Source organism: Tympanuchus pallidicinctus, unplaced genomic scaffold (assembly GCF_026119805.1).
Source record: "Tympanuchus pallidicinctus isolate F22 unplaced genomic scaffold, pur_lepc_1.0 scaffold7, whole genome shotgun sequence".
Classification (NCBI taxonomy): Eukaryota; Metazoa; Chordata; class Aves; order Galliformes; family Phasianidae; genus Tympanuchus; species Tympanuchus pallidicinctus.
Window position 1 is genome coordinate 22,461,517 of NW_026294791.1, and position 23,838 is coordinate 22,485,354.

Sequence of the window (23,838 nt, forward strand, 5' to 3'; positions counted from 1 at the left end):
TCTGCCTGCATGGAGAGCTGGACTTAGCAATTACTGTTTGCAATGACAGTGGGATAAAAGAAAGGACACCTGGGGTATCTGAGAGGATCAAGTGCTCTATCAGCCTGTTCCTGAGCTGTTATTGGCATAGAGATGATGCATCCTGTGCTGGAGACAGCCCAGAGCCCCATAGTCCCAGGGCTGTGGGGAGTGCCAGGCTCTGCAGCCTGCCTGCAGGTGCTGCTGTCACCCAATGGGGCTGCCAGGAGCGGGACGGGCAGAGGGCACGGCGGTTCTCACAGCTCCCCATCCAGGAGGGCAGCAGGGCCATGAGAGCCGCACGGGAAGCCATGCGCCCGGCTGTGGAGTCATGGGGACTGCAGTTGTTTTTTCCTCATTAATTTCCAGCAACGAAGCCAGGGTCAGCTATCCCGGGGGAGCTGGGATCTGTGGGAGCAGGAGGTCTGCATGGATGCTGGCCAGCAGACGCTGAGCAACCTTGCGTGCTGTCCGTCCAGCTGCAGCACAGCTCCCACTGTGCCAACCTCCTGCTGCTCCGAGGGGATCTCAGTGGCCCAGAGCACACAGGGATGTCGCTGCAGATCTATTCCCTCACCTTGTGCCTGGTCCTCCACCTCTTTCAGCCCTAGCTGGGTGAGGAGGGGCTGGGGAGATGCTGCGCGGTGCCTCTCTGCTGAGCAAAAACAAGGGTTGCACAGAAATAGCCGGTGTTTTCCCCAGACCTTTGTCTAGGAATAAATGTTTGTTTTGTCCATTTCAAGGCTTTGGAGTGCTAAGAAAATATTTCCTAAAAGGAATACACAGACCTTCTTCTTCTTCCCACGACAGCTTAATTTCTTTAAGAGCCCTTTTGGGAGAGCATTTTGGAGATCCAATGCCCCCTGAGGACCATGTCCTATGTACACAGCAACTGACATCCTCAAAGAGCAGTATGGGCTCGTGCCTTCAAGCTGCCCACTCAAAAGCCACATGGAATCTCCCATTGCACCGTATTTATTCTGGTTTCTGTTATTTCAGGCCTTTATTTTCCTTTCTAACAACTTGCCTTTTATAGAACGCAGCTTTGCTGCTTTGCAGCTTCCTGGTTCCCACTGGAACTTTCTGAAAATTAGCATCATATTTAGCAACACTGACTTCTTGGTGGATGGATTGCTGCAATTCTCACCCAAGGCACTCTCTGGCAATCCATCTGAGCATTCCCTCTGGCACTGGCCATTTTTTAAAACTATGCATTCTAAAAATGTGGTTAAAAATCACTTTTTCCCTTACACAGCCCAACGCTTTGGGACAATCACGTGTCCCTGAAGGAACGATGCTGGTGTGAGCTTGTTCGCAGCAGAGGCTGATATGAGTCAACTCCTTAAGCTTTCCTATGATGGCTCTCTCATAAAACTTGCTCATGTCATGCCCCACCAGGCTCTGTGGGGAGCTTTTTGCTTCTTACACTTTCGTGATTTATGTTTATGCCTTAAGGATGTTTTCCTCAAACCTCCTCAGTTTGCCTTTTACCTGTAACTTCCCAGAGTATGCATTCTTTATTTTCTTTGTCTTGTATGTATGCAATTTTTGCATCTTCACAGGTCTCGTTGTTTCAAGCATTCACCTGTTCTCCTCTGCTGAACACATCACCTTTGATAACACCTCTGAGCACTGGGATGCATTTACACCAGAGTAACCCAGCACTGCATGTTTGAGCAGCCTTCATGCTGCATAAGCCACAAACCCCTCCAGGTGTGTGTGTGTGCTATTCCTGAGCAGCCCACCTTGCATGTCCCCTTTTACATTAAGAATTACTCTACAGATCTCCTTTGGCTCTCTCTGGATCAGTCTCCCTGGATTACTGCTTGGTGGCACCACGTCTCTGAGGTACCAGCTTGGTGATGTGAACATTTGTGCGGGAGGACAGAGACCAGGCACCCATCTCTTCTCCCCATCCGAGTCACTGACACAGGGACCAGGGGGAGGTTGAAGAAAAGAAAACCCTGGAAAGCCACTGGGCTTGCAGCCAGATGGGAGCGCAGAAGTCACGTAAAGCTCCCAGCTGCAGAACCACCACGGTCCTTGACCCTGTGAGAGGCCTGAGAATGGCTTTGGTGCAGGGGATGGGATGCAAGAGGCTCCTGGGCAGCCCAATAGCCCTGCCTCCTTTGCCACGCAACAGAGCATGAGGATATGGGTGCTATGCAGCTGCTGGGATCACAGCCATGTGAAGGGTGCTGGTGCCTGGGGACAGCTGTGCCCCGACCATACGCCCAAAAGTGTTCCCTGAGGTGGCACCAGGAGATGCAGCCAGGCTGGCAACGTGCAGGTGGAAAGCAGAATTTCAACACAATTAGCACAGGCCAGTCACAGGGTTTTATTCAAGGTCTCAAGTCAAGGAATTGTTTAAATTATAAAATGCTTACCCAGATTTGCACCTCAGCTCCCCATTGTCCATGCAAACACTCCACTCTATTATGTATTATCCCATACATTCATCATCAGCCCAGAACAGAATCCAGAAGGTCAGCCAACCACTTATTACCACTTTTGCTCTATGTGCCTGGCTGCGGCACTGCCTTTCCCAGCTGATGAATGGCTTTGTTCTCCAGCACCTCCACCTTCTCCCCACTTGGCTGCAGCACACTGGCCACCATTGCCCTCGCCACTGTTTCTACAGGCACTGAGTAAGCAGAGGGGAAGAACCGGGCGCTGAATCCCAGAATCCGCTGTGTGATCCACTCCATGGGGCGGAACTCCTGGCGTGCACACAGCAGCACCCTGCGGGCAAGAAGGTGAGGTGGGCCAGGCTGCAGAGCCCAGCCAAGCTGGAAAACTTGCACTGGCCCCAAGTGGCTTCTGCAGGGTCTTGGAATGAATGGGCTGATCACTGAGAGCTCCTTTTACCCACAGGCTGCCAAAACCAGGATGCTGGTTCTCCCAGGTAGAGTATGGTTGAAAGGATACAGAAAAGCAGCCCCTCCACACAGGCTGACCTCCAGATGAAGTTAAGCTTCAACCAATGTCCCCCAACCTGTGCTTTGAGCCCAAGCCTCAAAAGCATGGCTTCGGGAAGGGCTGTGGAAATGGCTAGGCTTGTTGCTTATAGCAGAGGGGAAGAGGTGCAGGTAGGAGCAGCATTTGCACCTGGAGGCCCTCTTCACTTCCTTCCCAACCCTCCCCTAATGCACCCTGCCCATGGCTCCATCTCCCAGCCCTTTCCTGGCTCCGTGTCCCCTCTGCTACTCACGCTGGCCGAAGAATGGTGCAGCGGTCAAAGCCGACAGCCTCAACCAGTTTCTCCACTTCTCCCTGTCACAGTGGGGACAAAACAAGCTGAGGATGATCACAGGCACCTTGTCTCCCACCCTATGAATCAGGAAGAAGGAAGAGCTGAGCTGTGAGCAGGACACCGTGTCTGGCTGGTGCTGCATCCTGCAGCCTACCCCAGGACCCCCAGTGCACAACACAGCCACAGGACATGACTGTAGTGCTGGGGCTGACCAGCAGGGATTTAGCTCCCAGGTTTCTACAATGTGGCAAAGGTAAAATGAACACACAAAGGAAAGCTGCTGAGTTGGTGGTAGGGAAAAATATGGACACAAAAGCAAGAAGCAGAAGACTTGCTCAGAGGTAGGTGGCCAAAAAGCAGCAGTGGCTGACCCTTCCCCACCTGCCCAGCCACAGTCCCACCAGCCTCTGGAGGGCTGTGAGCACGTATGCTCAGTCTTGCATCACCTCTGTACCTGCCACCTGCAGGTATTGCCCAACACACAACTGGTGTGTGCCGTGAGCCGTGAGTAATCCTCCAGATAACTTAGGAGATGAGGGTTGCAGTAGGAAGGGCATAGAGCACCCAAACTGGCAGGAACCAGATATATTTGGCTATAGGTAAAGGTCACTCCTCTCCCATGCAGGCCACAACCATGTCTGAGGAAAGGGGTTTCTTGGAGTGCAAGGAAGGGAGAACCACCGAGCTGTCCCTGCTCAAAATGCAAAGCATTTTGCCAAGATGCCAATCGCCAAAGCAGAGGGCAGGGCAGTGCAGGGATCCAAATGGGGCAAATGGATGGGTCAGCAGAGAGCCCAGAAATTCATTAACAACAAAAACAAAACCCAGCTTTTGAGAGACAGCCCTAGGAAGCTCTCTAGGAAAGGACTGTCAGTGCCAGACAGCCAAACAGCAGTCAGCAGCGCTCCCTTGTAGCTGCAGTGCTAACTGCAGCAACAGCACGCGCAGTGGGCAGAGCAGGGCAAGGGGGGGGGGTGAGGAGGGAGGAGGGGTGGCAACGGGTTGCTGCCCAGCCCGGGCAATGCCAGTGTGACACACTGCAGACAGGAGCGAGTCCTGCAAGAGTGGGTGGTGCTCAGTAGTGTAAGGATGCTGAACGCCTGGTGTCTGCCCTTTAGGACGCAGCAGGGCACACTGCTGTGCTGCCAGCCCATCTCCTGGGCTCTCTGTTCCCCCTCACCAGGAGAGTCCTAGGTCCACTGGACCCCTTGCAGCCTCAGCCCCAGCTTCGTTCCCAAGTGTCCCCACATCTCCATCTCTAGGAGCACACCCAGCTTCCCTCCTCACCTTCACCCGCAGGTACAGAAAGCTGCTGCGCTCGTTCGCTCCCTGGGAGGACTGCAGGACGAAGTGTTTGCAGCCCCCTGCCCGCGCCAGCTCGGCTGCCTGTGCCACGTAGTCCCGGTCCACACGGACAAAGCCATCCTAGGGCAGGGCAAGGAGCAAGGTCAGCGACCTCTGACCGAGCAGGCACCCCAGCGGGAGCTGAGGCACCCACGACACATCCCCCAGATCCGAGCATCTCGCTGGGCGAGGCCATGCCCAGTGACCCCCTGGGACCGGCCAGGGCCACTCACCGCACCCGCTTTGCTCCGGGTGGTGCCCAGGCAGCAGAAGCCCACGTCGTGGCCTCGGAAGGCATCGGCGTGCTCGCCCAGCCGCTCGAAGTCCACCACCGCCTGCTTCTGGGGGAGGCACGTGGATCAGGGTGGAACCTCCAGCACGGACCCCGCAACCCCCGGCCCACACCGCACCACGGCCACGCCGCTGCTCTCAGGCAGGCTCAGCTGCCGCCTCCCGATCACCGTCACCCTGCTGAAGGGCCGCTGTGCGCACAGCTCCTGCAGCAGCGCCCGGCCCGTCGCCCCCGAGCCCCCCAGCACGAAGCAGGAACCTCCACTCCCCGGTGCCGCCATGCTTAGGGGAGGTGCCGCGCTGCAGGCTGGGCTGCGCTGCTGCCGCTCCTGGAGCTGCGGCTGCTGCTTTCCCCGCCTGCCTCAGCGCTCCGCCCTGCTGTCATGCCAGCGGGGGTGGCAGCAGAATGTCCACACCCTCAGCCTGTGCTGCCTCTATGCTGGGATCAGCTCAGTGAGAGCTCTCACAGAGTGTCACAGGAGGCCATCCTGCTCTGTGTCCCCAGAGAAATGTCACAGTAGGGGTACACGCCTTTCGAGCATCAAAGCCCTCAGGGCAGCACAGTGTGAGGCAGCCTTGTCCCAGGGGTAGGCAGTGAGTCACCCCCAGGTGCTGCCTCCTGCTCACGGGGCTCACAGCTCAGCAGTGATGGCAGCCCCAACCAGCTGTGCCTTTCCGGGTGCAGGCAGCTTCCCAGGACCTTGGGGCACCCGGTCCCGTTTATCCTGATTCCTGAGGAGGGAGGTGTGCAGCCTGACTGGCTGCATTCAGGATCAGCCCAGCAATTTTCCATCCTGCTGAGCTCTCCTTGGCTAGGAGTGAGCCTGGATCCCTGCAGCACGTGCCTCATGAGGGACATGACGTGTATCACAAGCATCACCCAGATAATGTCCAGCATCCCTCTCAGCCTGCCAGTCACTGCCAACACCCCATCCAACAGGCTGCACCCCACCACCACAGTCTGGCCCGGTGCTGGGGTGCCCGTGTTCACTGCAGCATGGATGCACGGGGCCAGCGCAATGCGGCGTTCGACAACACGGCCCAGCCTGCTGCCTGCTGCCCCGACTGGATGGCAGCGCTGCCTGACGCCTTGCCGCTCTCCCGCCTCTCCATCCCCGGCACACACGACTCCCTCAGCCTGTTTGGTGGCCGGCGCCTGCGCTGCCAGAGCTGGGGCCTGGAGGCCCAGCTGGCAGCTGGCGTGCGCTTCCTGGACGTGCGCTGCAAGCTGGAACAGGGTGAGCTGCGCGTCTACCATCTGTGTGCCTTCCAGCGGGTCAGCCTGCGGGGCGTCCTGCGTCGCACCCTGCGCTTCCTCCGCGCCCATCCTGGCGAGGCTGTGTTGATGCGCATCAAGGAGGAGCTCCCCTTCTTCCCGCGGACCCGCTTTGCTGCCCGGCTCCAGCGATGCTTGCTGGAGGAGAGCAGAGGTCGGCTGTGGTGCCGGGAGGAGGTGCCCACGCTGGGCCAGGTGAGAGGCAAGATCGTGGTGCTGGAGGCGCTGGAGCGGGCAGTGCTGGGCATCCCCTACGAGCGGCTGAGCATCAGCGATGCGTGGAACGTACTCTCACTGGAGAGGAAATGGGCACGAGCACAGCGGCACCTGGACGCAGCAGCCAGTGGGGACCCTGCCACTATGCACCTCACCTTCTGCTCCGGCAATGGGCTCTTCACTTGCCCCGAGGACGTGGCCCGCTTCGTCAATCCTCAGTGCTATCAGCACCTGCAGCGCTGCTCGGGGCAGCCGGTGTGCTGGGGAGTGGTCATTTTGGACTTCCCTGGAGCAGGCCTGCTCCAGCTCATCATTGAGAGCAACGTTCCAGGGACAAATGGAGGTGTGCCAGGTGCCCCCAGCACCCCACAGACACCCCAGCGGCAGCGGGGACGAACGCTGCAGGTGGCACCGCTGGGGCCGGTGTCTCCCATGCTGAGGGCAGCCTCACATGTCAGCCGACAGACATCAGTGCAGAAGGATGCCCGGAGATCCCACACAGCGCTGAGACACCTCTATGTGACATCTGTGTGACAGCGGCGGGGCTGGCAGTCAGAGGTTAGTGGCCTGAGCTCCTGCTGTGCATGGCATCCCTCCAGGAGCCAGGTATGGTGTTGGTGAGGTGGGGGAGAGCCCCAGCATGGGTCTAGGCCAGCAAGATCCGCAGTGGAGTTGGGGATAGAATCAATCATAGAACCGTTTGAGTTGGAAAGGACTCTTAAAGGCCATCTGGTCTGCAGTGAACAGTGACACCCACAGCTCCATCAGGAGCTCAAAGCTCCATCCAGCCTGACCTTGGCTGTCTCCAGGGATGGGGCACCCACCACCTCTCTGGGCAATCTGTGCCACTGCCTCACCACCCTTATGGAAATAAACTTCTTCCTTATATCCAATCTAATTTCCTCTCTTAGTTGAAACCATTTCCCCTTGTCCTGTCAAAGCAAAGCCTGCCAACGAGTCTGTCTACTTTTGGGACAGGAGATGGAATGGAGTGGAAAAGTCCTGTTCTTAAATGCATCCAGAGAAGGGCAACAGAGCTGTGAGGGGTCTGAAGCACAAGTATTATTAGGAAACATTTCTTCTCGGAAAGAGTGGTTGGGCACTGACACAGGCTGCCTGGGGAGGTGGTGGGGTCACCATCCCTGGAGGTGTTCAAGAACCATGGCACTGAGTGAGGGACATGTTCAGGGGGCATGGTGGGAATGGGTTGGGGTTGGACTAAATGATTTTGTGATTCTATAATAAACCACAGATGTGGAAAGCTAGAATGTGGAGAAGGAGGAATTAATTTCAAAATGACAGCAAAATATTGGGGACACTCTTGCCCCCATTATTTTAGGTGGAGTTATTTTCTTTGCAGAGTCTCACCCCACAAGTCTGGACTTTGAGAGAGGAACCATCCAACTCCAAGACAAGCAGCAGGACCAGAATGCAGGAGAGGTGTCTCAGTTCTGCACGCAGATGGCAGTGAGGAGAAGGGCGCTTTCCAAGGAGAGAGGTCCTCAGGAGCAGAAAAATAACCAAAGTCCCAGGGTTTGAAAGCATCAAAGCACTGCTGGCACTGAACACAAGAGGGCAGGAAGCACAAGGCAGGTCGCTTGCCTGAGGCTGGAAGGAGAGGAAAGCTCAGCCCTGAGCTGCCAAAAGGTGAAGAATGAACATGCTCAAGGATGCTTCTGTGTGCAGGAAAATGGAGCTGGCCTCGCTGCATGACCCGGGCTGCCTCCGGATTTCCTGGCAGGAGTACAGGACATTGTTTGCTCCGGGGGGCTGGCACCAGCCCGAGGCAGGGCTCTGATGGCTGAGAGCATTCATCCGCTCGTTTGCATGGCTCTTTGCAGAGCTGCATGGCTGCAGAGCCAGATCTGCTGGGGAGAGAGCCAGAGTAAGGGGAAGGGAAGAGGCAGAGGGAGGCAAAAACGTGCTGGGGGGACAGGCAGCTGAATCCACCTCTGGGCTTGCCCTCTTGAAATAAGACGACTTCATTAAAGCATTAAACCAGACTGTTGCAGTAGCACTGGTGATGTCTGGGGGACACAAGGCAGTACCATAAGGTCAATGAGTAGGGCTGCGTGGGACAGGGTGCCCCAGGCTGCACTCACCCTGATAGGCAGGGCCACTTGTTTACTGCTCACTACACCAGCACTGAGATAAAGTTTCCATTATCTCCACCCCCACCATCCTGTTTGGCAAATCTTTACCCATGCCAGGCACGTGCTGCTGCAGCCAGGCAACAGAAGCCAGCCTCAGGGGTGCACAGATGGCAGTGATGCCATATTGCTCTCTCTCCCTCCGTTTGCAGGGTGAAGGCACAAGGCTGAGATCTCCAGGGTCAGAGAAATGGCTCTGATGGGTATCAATAGGGCAAGGGGGACACGGTGTGGTGGGCAGGGTCCCCAAACCCCACTGCACCTCGCAGCCAGGGTTGTTTCACCTTGGGCATGCCAGGGACATTTGGGGACATCCCCATCCTGGTTCAACAAATCAGTACCACCATCTCGCCCTGCCCTGGTTGGGGTGATATTTCAGTAAACATGTCTTCCTGTGGCTAACCTGTTATCACTTTCAGATTCTGAGAAAGATTGTACCGCATGCCACACTGCAGGGGCACCAAGGCGAGATGCACTCAGAGGCACCTCCAAGCTCGGGACCATTTTGGGGACAAAAAGCCCCCATGGTGACACTGTGGAAAGCGAGCCATCCCCAGCCCGTGCCCAAAAGGTGCCTCCAAAGCATCCTGGCTCAGTGTAGGGACTGGAAATGGGGTGGCATGGGAGGAAGGAGGGAGCAGGGCTGCACCCGATGACTGCACCCTTTGGGGATGCCCCATGTCTCCATGCCCTGGGGACAGTAGGAGGTGCCCAGGAAGGTGCCTGTGGTATCACCAGAGGCAGCTGCTCCAGGCAGGCTGCGTCAGAGTGAGTCGGTTCCTCTGCGGTTTGCAGGGAATATTGCTCAAGGAGAGGAGAGGGTTGTACCACACAGGGATGGGGCCTCTGCCAAAAACAAGAGCAGTGTGCATGGTGAGGGGCTCCTTCCAAGTGGCAGGGGAGCAACCCACTCAGTCTCGTGATGCCAGAGGAGCCTGCAGGATCCCTATGAGGAGCATGTGCCGACACCTGCCCAGAAGCTGGCCCTAGAACACCAGCAAGTCAAAACAGGATTATCCCCCGGATTATCTAATTCCTGGGAGAGCTGCAGAACTGATTGCAATCCTCCTCCCCCTCTGCCATGTGTATCCCTCTCCTCTACATGCAAAGCATCACCCCTGGGTTCAAGGCTGCGTCCTTCCCCTTGCAGTGGCCACCTCCAGGTCTCAGCCAGTTCACTTCTGCTTTTACAACACCAGAGACTATTCGTAGCAACAAAATGCAATATTTTTTTTCTGTTGTTCTGCCCCACTGTGCCCTGTGCCAGCAGAAGTGAAACCAGCAGGGGCACAGCCCATTTTCCTCCTGCCCTCCCCTGGGGCCGAGCATCCAGCAACATCCCTCTGACTGTCCTAGTGCAGCAGCAGCTTCATCCCTCTCAGGGGACCATGGCTTCCCAAGGTGTGCCCCTGCCCAGCAGCCACCCCTCAGCTTCTCTGCCCACTGGGATGTCATTCCCTGTCCCAAGCACGGGAGCTGGTAAAGCAAATGCTGCTGGGTTACTGCACGTACAGAAAGAGGGAGAATTGCAGTAGAACATTTTGCAAGGATGATGACGAAGAACAGGAACAGAATTTCATTTACATTGGCCAGGCAGAAAGGCACTGTAATGAGTTATGGATTTCGTAGATGGGTTCCTCCTTTTGTGTTGTATGAGTCTCACTGGAGCATTACTTATTTCTCTGGAACTGGAATGTGCATGTGACCCAAAGGGCTTCTGCCTTGGCTTTAACTGGAAGTGAGCGGAGCAATTCCCGCAGAAAACCTTGCGAAAATGATACTACTTAGAAGTAGAATATGTGTAAAAATAGGTATATGGTGATACACCCGTACACAGTGGGTACCTTCCTGAAGCATCGGTAGATGTTCATAAAGGACATTTAATGGGGGGAAGTTCCCCTGTCCCTTTATGACCTTTCTCACAAAGATTTAAAAAAGCAGAAACGGGAAAATACATTGTGTAACTAATTGGTCTTGAGTGATATCCGGGAGCCACGCACCACACTCCTGCTCTGCCTGGTGCAGGTCCACACACCTCATCCTGCTCTCTCCTCTCTTCACTGCTGTCACTGACATGGTGGGTTGGAGGGCTCTGGGTGGCCGCACACCAGGCTGGCCCCTCGTTGGGGTCTCAGTCTCCAGCTGGCAGCAGGTTCCTGGAAGTGGGGAGCGCAGCTGGGCAGGATGCGGGCTGGCAGCAGGGCTGGGTCAGGAGGGGAAGAAACTGAGGGGAGGGAGTGATGCTCTGTGACTTTGCAGGAAGCGTGAGTAGCGCTGCCTGCCCAGGGCAAGGGCCAGGCACAGCAGGCACCCTGCAGCACCGCCGTGGTAGGTCTGCCTGCTCCTTCCTGCGGGGACAGCTGGGGTCTGCTCGGGTAGGGGGCAGGGAAGGTTGTGGGTGGGTACCTTGCAGTTGGCAAGGATGTATGCTCATGCCCTTCTCCCCAGCACACAGGGCACCACTGTGGGACAGCACTGCACTTGGAGGATGTGGGCTCTCGGCTCTTGTGGCGTCTGCTGCCTGGGCATCGCTGTCTTCACATGTGGTAAGGTGCCACCATGACCCTGAGGGAAGGGGAAACTGGAGAAGGGCAGCAGAGTTATTTTGGGGGCCCAGCAGACACTTGGCTTTGGTGCCTGCAGGATCTTTGCTTTGCATACTGGCACTGCAGGGGGAGAGAAATGTACTCTGTCCTAAAAATCCTGTGTGGTCTGGGTCCATTTACAAAAGACCTTTCGCAAACCAGCAGAAGAGCAGAGGCAAAAGTAGAAGTGTCAGGAGGAGACTGAGATTTAGGTCTGCAAGGAAAACAAAAATACAAATGCACCTTGAGTGCTGCGAGCACTGTGCCATGCTGCACAGGGCAGGAGGCATGGGAGCTGTCTGTGGGCTGCATGAGTTGGAAGAATGAGGCAGGAGTGTGTCTGCATGACAGGTAGGCTGTAGATTTGCTCCCTGGTCTTTCCTGGGATCTGGTCCTTTTTGGGATTCTTAGGAGAGGTGGTAGGGGCCAGGGCAGGCTCCCAGCAGTTGCCCTAAGTTTGTGCCCTGGTAGCCCTAGCAATTGAGAAGCTGGGCTGCTTTTGGAGAGCACATTTTTCTTGCTTTTGTTTGACAAAACAGGTAGTTGGATCTTCCACAAGGAAAACCAGACAAGCTGTAGGGATTTTGCATAGGAAAATGTATGATAACTGGCCTAGCTAGAGCCCTAGTTATATCTGTGAAGCCCTGCATTTGTATTTAATCTGCAATGCCTAGACCTTTGCCTTCACAATGAAAGTGTAAGATGTGCCCTCCCGTGACAGGGTACCTCAGGCCTGTTTCTTGGAGTGACTTTGCTCCCCACCTTTCTTTTGGGCTGCTTTCTGCAGCTGTAGGCATACCTGCTTTAGGGAGAAGGAAGGAAGATTTATTTTTTTGGTGGCAAAAACTTCTTGATTACATCAAGTTGTGGTGGGAAACAGAAGCAGTATTTCATCCAAGTGCCTTCCTCTTCTGGGCGTGGGTTCCAGTTAATCTGGGCTTTGCCTTCCCTGGTGGGCATGGCCAAGACATGAACTGCTTTCTGCAAGGCTGTGTTTTGCAATGCAGTGTTCTGCGGCTCTTTGGGCCACCTCTGGATCGGGGATGCAGTATGGCATGAGGATGCTTTTGGGCATGGGGGCATGCTTGGTCTTCTTTCTTGTGCAAAACTGACCCTCCTGTAGAATTGTAAATTAAATAAAGTAGGGAAAACAACTAAACAACAAAACCACACGTGTGGAGCAATTTTACATTTGTAGAAGGAAATGTGTTTTAAGGAACTCTCTGGGAGACCTTTATGGTGAGGGGAGCCCCAGCTCTTTCCTATCTTCCTCATTTCTCTGCTGCTCCTCTGCCCCACCATGGCTTGTTCTGCCATGCCAGATTCTTACACATCTCTTTGAACTGTTTTCATCCACACTTCCCCTACTTTTTTCCTCTGGTTGCTGGTGGCTCTTGGCTCTGGTACCAGCCTCAGGTCCCCCAACCCTGTTCCCAGACCTGCACTATCTTCCTGCAGCAATCCCAGACCACATCCTCTCCCGCAGGCGTGGTGATGCAGGTTGGGGCCTGGACATACTATTACAGTGAGGAGGACTATGAGTGGGACGATGCCAGGACATACTGCCAGACGTTCTTCACCGACCTGGTGGCCATCCAGAACAAGGAGGAGATTGAGTACCTCAATCGCACCCTGCCCTATCATGGCAAATACTACTGGATTGGCATCCGCAAGCTGAGAGGTATCTGGACCTGGGTGGGCACCAAGAAAGCACTGACAAAGGAAGCGGCCAACTGGGCCACCGGGGAGCCCAACAACCGCAAGTTCAACCAGGACTGCGTGGAGATCTACATCAAGCGGTCGTCAGAGGCAGGCAAGTGGAACGATGAGCCTTGCACGAAGAAGAAGAAGAAGGCACTGTGCTACAAGGGTGAGTGTTGAGAACACGGGGAGGGCTGGGAGCAGGACAGGGCACCCCTTGATGATGGTCAATGTGCACAGTCTCCTGCCAGCCCCTGATCTGCGGCCTGCATGGTGACTGTGTGGAGGTCATCCAGAGCTACAAGTGCGAGTGTCACCCCGGCTTTGAAGGGGACAAATGTGAGAATGGTGAGTACCCAGCAGGCTGTGCTTGGGACTGAGTTGCTTGTCCTGGATGGTGCTTGGGGCTGTATATCCCCCAAAGACCCCTCTTTTGTTGGAAAGCTGAACCCCCAGCAAAGAGCACGGGTCTGTCGTGCTGCTGACAGGCTGTGGCTGCATCTCTCCTAGCTGTGCAGTGCCCCATACTCGAACCCAGAGGAGCATACATGAACTGCAGCCATCCGTTTGGAGACTTCAGATATAACTCCACCTGCACCTTCTGGTGCCCAGAAGGGTTTGAACGGCGAGGTGCGGATGAGCTGCAGTGCCTGGCTGATCGGCAGTGGTCGGTGGAGACCCCCACATGCACAGGTAGGCACTGCCATGGTCTGGGGCTCTGGAGTGTGGCACTGATGCTCAGCATCACTCCCACAGTGCATTCTGGTGTGTAGATGAAGAAGCAAACCCTTGCAGTTTCCCACATGAAGATGCTCACTCCCTGTTTGTGTTGGTGTACAGCTGGTGTCCTGGTACCTCCATCATGCTAGAGGCACTGACTGCTCCTTGGGAAGGTGCTGGGTGCTTCAGAAGGACTTAAAGAAGAGAAATGGGAGCTGTCACATGGCTGGGGGAGGGGTGCACCCTGCCTGGGTTGGGTAGAAGGGCAAGAGGCGGTGCGTTAGGGTGGAACAGGGCAGGCAGGAAACCACTGTGGAGAGAAAGCCACAAAAGAACTGAGCTGTGGTGTGTTATGCAGAGAAAGTCTTCCTGTTGGTACTTGAGGGCTTGTAGCTGCTGGTGTCCCAGAGGCATTGAGCTGTTTTGGCTTGGGGTTTATGTGGAGTCTTGCTCCATCTGCTCTGTATAACAGGTCTATGTGTGGTTACAAGGATGTGACAAGACCTGAAGCAGGTACAGGACACAAAGGGGTATCTCCTGTATGGACAGCCCTAGCAGTACACACACTTTTAAAACTGGCAGCGCTAATTGCAAGGCAATCTCCTAGTGAGGCAGTGCTAGGCAGGCCAGTGGCCCAGGGATTTTTGCAGATAAGGGAGCAGGCACCAACAGCTGATGTGATGTCATTTTTGTGGAAGTCCCCCCATGCACCATACAGCAAGTTGCCCTGACCTTTCCTGCCCCTGGCTTTCCAAGTTCCCACATCTTGTTTTCCAGAGCACAGCTGTTTTTTCCTGCTTGATGTATGATGGATTTTTCTTTTCTGCAAATAATCAGCTGACTTGGTTGCCAAAACTGATAACAAAGCTGTGTTAGTGAGCATTGACAATTTGGCTTATTCTAACACCAAGCACAGGCTCTGGCTGCAGCAGGGTTGGACATGCCCTAGGGCACTAGAGGGACATGGGATAACACAACTGTGCTCACTCCATCCTCACCAGCTCTGCCTGCATCTGGTTGTAGCTCTCACCTGTCCTGCAGTGGTGGATCCTAAAGGACGCTGTGTCAACTGCTCCCACTCACATGGAGCCTCTGCCTTCAACTGCATGTGCATCTTTTCCTGCCAGGAGGGCTTTGAGAGAACAGAATTAGAGAGGCTGTGGTGCCTAGCTGAGGGCGCCTGGTCAGGCTCCCTCTCTTATGGCAAAGATAGAACCAGTGCGCCTGGGTGCTGGGTTGGGAGGTGGGCATCCTGTAGGGAAACAGGCTCTGTGTAAGATGCCCATAGTCTTCTGCCATGGAACTGTGATCCAGAGTGTGCCAGGGATAAACCAAGTCCTGGTACAGCAGCAACTGCTTCTCATGTGGAGCAAAAATCACTGTACCAACAGTGCTACTGCTGTGTCCAAGAAAGTGAGGCTTGCCATCTGGTATTGAGGTAAGAAAGGAAGATCAAAGACTTGCCACCTCAAATTTGAGTTTATTAGGTTGGGATTAAACACTAATCCCTACATTCAGTTCCACCCAAATCCTGCCCTACGACCTGTTCTCTTGCAGCTATCACCTGCCCAGAGCTCAGAGCTCCAGAGCATGCAGAGCTGAACTGCTCCCACCTTCATGGGAACTTCGCTTTTGGCTCCATCTGTGACTTCTCCTGCCAGCCAGGGTTTGAGCTCATGGGGTCACAGAGTCATGAGTGCATGGCCACGGGGAACTGGACTGGAGACATTCCACGTTGCAAAGGTAGAGATGCTGCTAGAGCTTTGAGATGACATTAGGATGTTCTTCAACCTCTTAGTCCCAGCAGTTCAACCCCACAGTAACCCAGCTCCTGCTCGAAGTGTGCCTCTTCTCCCTGCAGCTGTCACCTGCCCAGTACTTAGTGCTCCAGAGCATGGAGAGCTGAACTGCTCCCACATCCATGGAAACTTCACCTTTGGCTCCACATGTGACTTCTCCTGCCTGCCAGGGTTTGAGCTCATGGGGCCACTAAGCCATGAGTGCACAGCTATGGGGACCTGGACTGGGGACACCCCACAGTGCAAAGGTAGAGCTGCTGGTAAAGATGTCACTGGCCTGAGATTGGCTCTGGGATGTTCTCAGCTGCATTAGCCGTCTCATCCCAACAGCTTGAGTGTTGCAGCTCCCTGGCTCCTGCTTAAGATGTGCTTCTTTTACTTTTCAGCCATCAGCTGTCCAGTGCTCAGAACTCTAGAGCATGGAGAGCTGAACTGTTCCCATCCCCATGAAAACTTCACTTTTGGCTCCATATGTGATTTCTCCTGCCAGCCAGGGTTTGAGCTCATGGGGTCACAGAGTCATGAGTGCATGGCCACGGGGAACTGGACTGGAGACATTCCACGTTGCAAAGGTAGAGATGCTGCTAGAGCTTTGAGATGACATTAGGATGTTCTTCAGCCTCTTGGTCCCAACAGTTCAACCCCACAGTAACCCAGCTCCTGCTCGAAGTGTGCCTCTTCTCCCTGCAGCTGTCACCTGCCCAGTACTTAGTGCTCCAGAGCATGGAGAGCTGAACTGCTCCCACATCCATGGAGACTTCACCTTTGGCTCCACATGTGACTTCTCCTGCCTGCCAGGGTTTGAGCTCATGGGGCCAGTGAGCCATGAGTGCACAGCTATGGGGACCTGGACTGGGGACACCCCACAGTGCAAAGGTAGAGCTGCTGGTAAAGATGTCACTGGCCTGAGATTGGGTCTGGGATGTTCTCAGCTGCATTAGCCGTCTCATCCCAACAGCTTGAGTGTTGCAGCTCCCTGGCTCCTGCTTAAGATGTGCTTCTTTTACTTTTCAGCCATCAGCTGCTCAGTGCTCAGTGCTCCAGAATACGGAGAGCTAAACTGCTCCCACATCCATGGAAACTTCACCTTTGGCTCCACGTGTGCCTTCTCCTGCCAGACAGGGTTTGTGCTGATGGGGCCGCAGAGCCGTGAATGTATGGCTAAAAGAACCTGGACTGGGGACACCTCACGATGCAAAGGTAGAGATGCTGCTAGAGCTCATAGTGTCACTGATACTACCACAGGGCTGCCTTGTGCTGTCCTCAGCTTGTCAGTTGTCACTCAGCAGCCCCAACACCACATGCACACACAGGCCCATGATTCTCACCAGTGTCCCCCTCCACAAATGGTGACAGCACAGCACATTGCATCAGCCCTGAGCTTTCAGGGTGAGAGCTATGCCCCCAGCTTGCCCTCTGCCTGCATCCAAAAGGCAGCTCCCAACTCTGTTGTGCTGTTCTGTGCACTCCTGATACTCTGACACATGCAGGCACATCACTGAGGTGCTGCCATCATGTCCCAGTAGTGAAAATCCTCTGTCCATAATGGCCACCTCAAAGAGTTGGCACTGACAGCCCTGCAGAGCAAGGGACTGGGTCTGCCAATACTTCCCTGTCCAGGCATTAACACTCCTTGAGACCAGAACACCATCCCCTGCACCTAGCAGGCACAGTCTGAATTGACCCAGAACTTCTGGGTTCCCCATCTCCAGACATGAACAGGATCTGCCCTGAGACCTGCTCTCCTTGCAGCTGTCACCTGCCCAGTGCTGAGTGCTCCAAAGCATGGAGAGCTGAACTGCTCACATCTCCATGGGAACTTCACCTTTGGCTCCATATGTGACTTTTCCTGCCAGTCAGGGTTTGAGCTCATAGGGCCAGAGAGCTGCGAGTGCACAGCTATGGGGACCTGGAGCAAGAACACTCCACAGTGCAAAGGTAGAGCTGCTGCTAGAGTTTGGGTGTAACTGGTATGGGGATGGCATTAGGATGTTCTTTATCCTCTTGATCCCAAAAGTTCAATCCCACAATTACTTGGCTCCTGCTTAAGGTGTGCTTCTTTTTCGTGTAGCCATCACCTGCCCAGTGCTTGGTGCTCCAGAGCATGGAGAGCTGAACTGCTCCCACATCCATGGAAACTTCACCTTTGGCTCCACATGTGACTTCTCCTGCCTGCCAGGATTTGAGCTCATGGGGCCAGTGAGCCATGAGTGCACAGCCATGGGGACCTGGACTGGGGACACCCCACAGTGCAAAGGTAGAGCTGCTGCTAAAAGAGCCGTTCACCTGGAGTTCACCTTGGGATGTTCTTGGGCCTCTCATACCAAGGATGAAGCCTAGCTGTTCCTTGGCTCCTGCTTGAGATGTGTTTCTTTTTCTTTTCAGCCATCACCTGCTCACTGCTTACTGCTCCAGAGCATGGAGAGCTGAACTGCTCCCATGTCTATGAGAAATTCACCTTTGGCTCCATCTGTGACTTCTCCTGCCAGACAGGATTTGAGCTGATTGGGCCACAGAGCCGTGAGTGCATGGCCACTGGAACCTGGACTGGGGACACCTCGCAATGCCAAGGTAGAACTGTGGTGGTCACATCTGCTCCTGGACTGTGTACCCTGATGAAGAGCTGCCCCTTCCCCAGGATATATCCCCAGTCTCTCCTCTGGGAGATAGAGGAGCTGAGCCCTGTGCACTCAAGCGGTGCAAGTGGAATGGAGCTGTGTAAGGATGCAGTGATGGTGCCCCCATTGCTGCCTTTATCCTGACACTTTCTGTGACCCCAGTAGGGCTACGCACAGTGAATACGTAGCATCATGAGGAGGCAGACTCTCTGAAATCTCCAGTTCTTCTGAGAACTGCCAGGACACTGCCCACTGCTCTGTGCTAGCAGATTGCTTTCCCCAGAATCCCTTTTCCCTGAGCATCCCAGCTCATCCCCTGCTCGTCCCCTGGCTCTCTAGCCCCTGTGCCCTCATTCCATTGCCAACAATTCTGTCTCATCAGTGTTGCTGCTGTGCTCTACCTGCAGCCATCAGCTGTCCAGTGCTGGATGCCCCCAGCCATGGCCACCTCAACTGCTCTCATACACATGGGAACTTCACATTCAACTCCACTTGCAGCTTTTCCTGCAAAGAAGGATTTATCCAGATGGGAGCAGAGATGCTCAGGTGTTCAGCCACAGGGAACTGGACCAGGCATCCCCCAGTCTGTGAAGGTATGGTGGGGCTGTACTTCCCAGCCTCCTGCAGTACATCTTGAGGCTGGAGGAGGCACGCGGCATCTTTGTCCCTGTGGAATTCCTTTGATAACAATCTGAGTGTTTGTGGGCCTTTTTCAGAGGATTCTGCTGCTTTTTTGAAACAAGTTCTGGTTTACACCAGCACCAGTGCCCTGGCAGCAATTGGCCTTGTGCTTTCCGGAACGCTCATCGCCTTGCTTGCCAAGCAGCTCAGCGACAGAGGTACTGAAACACCTGTAGCCAGGGGGTGCTTTGGCTAGGGACTCTCAGACCAGGTGGTTACAGAGCCCCAAGGGAAGAGTGTTGATCAAAAGAATTTATAGATGTGACTGTCTCATTCCACGTTCTATGTGCTGTGGGTTGGCCCAATCCAGCAGCATCTCCCTGGCCCTGGGTCCTGCTGAGAGCATCAGCCACAACTTGGGGGCAGAAACAGAAAAATGCCATCATTGTTGAAGGGGCAAAAGGCAATTATTCCAGGATAAGATGGAATGGGGTTGCGTGACAAATTTGTTTTGGTTTGCCAAATCCTACTGCTGCTTCTCAAACCTTCACTAAAAAGATCTGACTCTTTCTTTTGTATCTGCACTCCCCATGGACACTTCAACACCACTTTCAGAGGAGAAGAAGAAGCTCCTGAACCCCACCAGGTAAGATTTGTACTTGGCAGGAGTGTCTCTAACTGCAGATGGGTGGATATCATAGTGGACCCCTCCCTACTACCATCACCTCTACCCGCATGCGTGAAGCTGCCTGTACAGCAGTAGGAGCATAGCTAGGGGCTGATGAGGCTGTGCCAACTGGTGTGCTTCAGAATACAAGGATTCTTCAAGGAGTCTCTGCAGAGTGCAGCCTCTGGGGGGAAACGGCTAAGACATGAGTGCTTTTCTCATGCAAGTATGATGTTTCCTATCTTTTTTCCCCCCCCAGCTGACACTCTTTATGTTTTTTTCCCAGTGACCTGGGGGCACCAGGCATCTTCACCAATGCAGCCTATGACTCCACCTTGTAAGGTGAATGCCAGCACAGTGCTTGCAGCACACTGGAAGGTGTGCATGAAAAATCCACTGCTTCTGGGCAGCACGTGGGCTTATCTGGATGGAAAACTCAGGGAGCATAAGCCCAGCCACCTCACTTGTGTCACTTCTCCTATCTCACTGCAGGCAAAGCGGAGCCAGAAGCACTGTCCCCACCAGCTCCGAGCCCTGACTGCACTTCGCTTTGCCCTGCAGACCCTCGCTGCCTGCTGGCCTGAAGCTGCACTCGGGGGCTGGGAGGGCAGAGCTGTGTACCTGCCCTAGTCTACACCCACGCGTGGGCAAGGCCGCTGAAGAGCAGCAGGGACGTGGAAAAGCGGACTGTAGCCCCCCTCCCGTCCCCGGCCTGCTGCTGGGGCCGGGTCCGTGCCAACGGGCTCTCAATAAACGCCTTTGCCCTCGACCGAGGTCCGCGTGTGCTCCATGGGAGGTGGTCACAGCGTAGGGGCGGAGCGCGTTCGGGCGGGCCTAGTATGTCCTTCTGCGGCCGCCGTAGGGGGTGGGGCTTCTGCCGGAAGTATACGTGTGCGGGAGTAGGAAGCCGGAAGCGATGGCGGCGGCGAAGGCCGAGTGGGAGCCTATGGGGCTGCTGCCGGCGGCGGGGGGCGGCCTCGACTGGGGTGAGAGCGACCGGGAGGGGTTGGTGACCGGGGATCCGGGATGGGCGCGTGGCCGGGCGGAGCTCGGCTCCCTGCTCGGCACCCGGTGCTGAGGCCGCTATCTCCCCGCAGAGACGGTGCTGGGCGAGGAGCTGGGCGAGCTGCTTGGTGCTGCGGAGTCGCGGCGCGCCTCGAGGGACGAGCCCGACGTGAGTACCGGCGGGCCGGGGCGCTGGGGCGAGGGGAGAGCGGCGCTGCGGGGCCGTGTGGCCACGGCTGGAAGGCGTCACGGGCACCTGCGGGCCGGGCGGGGCTGCCCGTCCCTTCGTGAATTGTCAGTGGCACGGCGGTGGGTTTGGAAGTCGCGTCTAAAGGCACGCGTTTGTCTGTTTGAGGGTTTTCTCTTCAACCTTGACTCCAACGCAGCAAATTAAACCCTGTGCTTTTTGCTGTGTGGTCACACCTCCTTCTGGCTCTGTCCCGGGGCATTTGCCTCGTGGATTTCCCACTTTCTGTGCCTCTTTCTGCCTTTCCTCTGTCTGCTGTGGCCTAACACACAGCCTGTGTGCTATCTCACATTAGTCCCGGGTAGTATGAGCATTCCTACAGGAGTTGTAGGACAGGCACTAGGGAAAACTTGGGAACTGCTGGATTGTTTGAGGCCAAGCCATCGCTTTTCAGCATATTAGCATCAGTTACACGTGGGAGACTCTTACTGCACAGCTTGAGCGGTGGCTTCTGCTCATTCCTTTTCCTGGTGTGCTCTGATGAGCTTTTTCTTCGCCCTTGCCTGCAAATATCCGTTTTTGTGCGATCTGTGGACTTTCTGAACTACCCTTTATGAGGCAAGCTGAGAGTTTAAAGGAAGATATGTTTTCAGGAAAGGTTTTAGCAAGTAAATCCTACCTGTGTATTTATATAAACTGTATGTACAGCGTTAGAGAGCACTCTGTTTTTTGTGCTAGTACTGATAGGAATGTTACATTTTGATAGAGAGCTGAGGTTTAGCAACAGAAAAATGTGAAGCAAAAAGATGGCTGTTGTTTCAAGGGCTGTACAGTAACTGATGTGTAGGAGGTGACTTTATTCTCCTTTTTTTTTCCTGTTGGATTGTGGAGCCAGTGTCTCTGGTTTTAGAAGGTGGTGATGTCAGTTTATTCAAGTGTAGAGAGGCCTGATTCATCTCTGAGATGGTCAGTATGTTCCTGAGCAAATCACTCCTTGTGTCTCTCATTCTCTCGTTAAACTGATGCTGACACTATTTTTGTTTACAAGGTGCTTTGAGATCTGATGATGAAAGAGCATTAATCTTTCAATGAAGGTGAAGGAGAGTGATGGCAACGAGTCACCAATCCTGTAATTTATTCAAGGTGGTTCAGTGACTTCACTTAGAACTTTTGCTTTACGAATGACTGACAACAGGACGGTAATCAATGGTATTCTTGAACAGAAATGCTCTTATCCTACAGCTCCAGGCTTTAAAAGAAGCCTCATCTCATGGATTCCAGTTGAGAATGTCCCTCTTAAGGCTGTGTTCTTAAGGCAACTGAAGTGATAGTCCCTTTGCTTGTCCAGAAACGTAAGAATGAGAACGTAACAGCTGATGGTCTCATTGTATATTGCCTTCTTCTCTTGTTTCTCTTTCTGAACAGTCATTTCAGGAAAATGATCTGTGTAACTTTCATTTTGACTTGGATTTGATGTCCTGGGACTCAGACCTTTGGAATATTACAAGCCACTCTTATTCAGGTAACTTACTAGCTAGATTTTGCGGGTATAACAATTCCATCCTGCTCCACAAGGGTGAGCTGTTACAGCTTTATGGTACTGGTAATTTTTGTGACTCTATTTGATCTAGTCCTATTGTGAGAAGTTATGCTGTATTTCTGTAGCATGGGTACAGCTGGTAGGAGCTGCCCTACAATCTAAATATCTTTAATCTCACAATTTTCTGCTGTGTTTTGCTTTGGGAATTAAATAGCTGGTATAGAGTAATGTCCTTCATTGATTTCCCCTTGTAAAGAACTTGTACAGAGAAAAATTCTTTATCTTTTGCAGATGCAAATGTGAAGACGGAGCCCTTATCACCAGCCCCTTCAACTTGTTCAGTCCCTTCTCCATCATCTGCGGACTCTCCAGTGCAGAATGTGCCTGTATGCAGAAACCTCCATGTAACATAGATAGCAAGATTAATTCAGGCCCAGCTGAGAGAAGCAAAAAAACCTATTGATTTATCTATCTGGTTAACTTCATAGCATAAAAAGAAACGAATTTTTTTTTTTTTTTTCAACCCTTGCAAAAACAACTTTCCTTCAATTATGTTTTCCTTCTTCTAGTCCTGTAATCCATTCCTAAAAAAGCATGTTCAGTTCTGTTTCCTCAGTTGTGTTTATTGGCCTGTTTGCCAAACAAAATACCTTCTAAAGGTGTCTGAGTCTAGCATTTGCTGGTCTCTCCACCCTTTTGTTCTGCTGATATAGAGTGGTGCTGCTTTGGTTGTCAGTGGTACTTGGCACTGAATAAGATAGCAAAGGAAAGCGTTTCTCCTGTTTCCTTCAGTAGCAACACCTGTGATGAAAGACGGTTGTACTGTGAATTTCTTGTAGTCACTTTTATCTATTTCTGAAGTAGTAGTCTCATCTACTTTATGTTTGCAGGATGATATGGATTTCAGCTGCAGTTCCCAGCTGTCTCCTATCTCCCTCTACTGCAAGAGCTCCAGAAGCCCTGTGTCCTCTGAAGGAGATGCAGAGAAGAAACCGATTGTTGGCGTCACTTCTCGGTCCGGTACGAGAGATTCAGTTGCTTAGATTCCACACCTATAGATACATCAGTTTTAACAGATATAGATGGACAATGAAACATACCAAAGGCCACATTATCACTACTGAAATTTTTCACTTCAGAATTTCTGATCCAACTCAGTCTCTTTCTTTCCCTAGCGAATAATTCTGTGAAGACTCTGAAGAAATGTGGTCAGACAGCGTCTAGGCCATCAATACAACCAAAGCCTCTTTTGCCTGCTGTACCTGAGGCTCAGGCTAACATTGGCATCCCAGCTAAAACAATCATTATTCAGACACTTCCAACACTTGTGCCACTGCCAAAGCATCAGCCAGTTGTTAACATCCAGCCAGCACCTCCCAAAGGTAGGTGAATTGTCATCACGGAGCCAAATCCTGGGGATAAACACTATGTCTGTTTGGGATAGTCTCTAGATTGAAGTTACGTGTGGCAGGTGAAACAAGAGGGGTAGGATTATGAGAAGAGTGATGCATGCTTTGCTGAAAAAGCTTCATGCTAAGAAAACAACCTAAATTCTGTCTTATGTATGCTTAGGAGCATACTCAGCATTAGGAGTCATGGAGATAAAGCTGCTGATCTGGATGGATCTCTAGGAATCTTTTGCTCTGTTCTACTTGTGATTGGCATAAGGTTAATGCATAAGGTTAATCCAGTTGTACTCTGTTTTATCCAAAGGAAGATCAACAGAGTCAGTAAGGATGACTGAATGAAACTTGAAAACATGGGAAGGAGGAGTAAGCCATTTTCACCCATGTGAAACATGAGTTTATGGCTTTTTATATAACTAAATAATATTAAATAAGCTGTTA

At 53.3% G+C, this 23,838-nt stretch overlaps 4 protein-coding genes across 16 annotated transcripts in view; 3 read left to right on the forward strand and 1 right to left on the reverse strand.

Moving 5' to 3' along the window:
* Positions 1-2,332: 2,332 nt before the first annotated feature.
* On the reverse strand, positions 2,333-5,255 carry HTATIP2 (HIV-1 Tat interactive protein 2). Its single transcript, XM_052666202.1, has 5 exons — positions 5,026-5,255; positions 4,849-4,956; positions 4,559-4,696; positions 3,230-3,291; positions 2,333-2,760 (listed from the first exon to the last, which is right to left on the reverse strand). The coding sequence occupies exons 1-5, from the start codon at positions 5,185-5,187 to the stop codon at positions 2,535-2,537; spliced, it is 696 nt and encodes a 231-aa protein (XP_052522162.1). The 5' UTR covers positions 5,188-5,255; the 3' UTR covers positions 2,333-2,534.
* Positions 5,220-7,830, forward strand: LOC128072420 (1-phosphatidylinositol phosphodiesterase-like). The gene has a single exon (XM_052666201.1). The coding sequence runs from the start codon at positions 5,904-5,906 to the stop codon at positions 6,930-6,932; it is 1,029 nt and encodes a 342-aa protein (XP_052522161.1). The 5' UTR covers positions 5,220-5,903; the 3' UTR covers positions 6,933-7,830.
* A 2,965-nt stretch (positions 7,831-10,795) lies between these two features.
* SELP (selectin P) lies at positions 10,796-20,028 on the forward strand. 12 transcript variants are annotated; one of them, XM_052665870.1, is made up of 18 exons: positions 10,796-10,876; positions 10,997-11,094; positions 12,620-13,003; positions 13,075-13,182; positions 13,345-13,527; positions 15,112-15,297; positions 15,416-15,601; positions 15,740-15,925; positions 16,044-16,229; positions 16,368-16,553; positions 17,106-17,291; positions 17,425-17,610; positions 17,739-17,924; positions 18,379-18,564; positions 18,688-18,810; positions 19,208-19,238; positions 19,546-19,637; positions 19,752-20,028. In XM_052665870.1, exons 2-17 carry the CDS (start codon positions 11,037-11,039, stop codon positions 19,598-19,600), a joined length of 2,616 nt encoding a protein of 871 aa, XP_052521830.1. In that variant the 5' UTR covers positions 10,796-10,876; positions 10,997-11,036; the 3' UTR covers positions 19,601-19,637; positions 19,752-20,028. The 12 variants fall into 12 exon arrangements, with proteins under 12 accessions (XP_052521830.1, XP_052521832.1, XP_052521834.1 ...); XM_052665869.1 differs by having other exon boundaries at positions 10,841-10,923; XM_052665872.1 differs by lacking the exon at positions 17,425-17,610 and having other exon boundaries at positions 10,839-10,923.
* Positions 20,029-20,110: 82 nt separating this feature from the next.
* The window catches only part of ATF6 (activating transcription factor 6), a 72,958-nt gene continuing 69,230 nt past the window's right edge, over positions 20,111-23,838 (forward strand). For both annotated transcript variants that reach the window (XM_052665883.1, XM_052665884.1), the window contains exons 1-6: positions 20,111-20,245; positions 20,357-20,433; positions 21,877-21,973; positions 22,283-22,377; positions 22,882-23,011; positions 23,167-23,373. In XM_052665883.1, the coding sequence (XP_052521843.1) occupies positions 20,176-20,245; positions 20,357-20,433; positions 21,877-21,973; positions 22,283-22,377; positions 22,882-23,011; positions 23,167-23,373 (676 nt within the window). In that variant the 5' untranslated portion in view covers positions 20,111-20,175. The remainder of the gene's footprint in view (positions 20,246-20,356; positions 20,434-21,876; positions 21,974-22,282; positions 22,378-22,881; positions 23,012-23,166; positions 23,374-23,838) is intronic.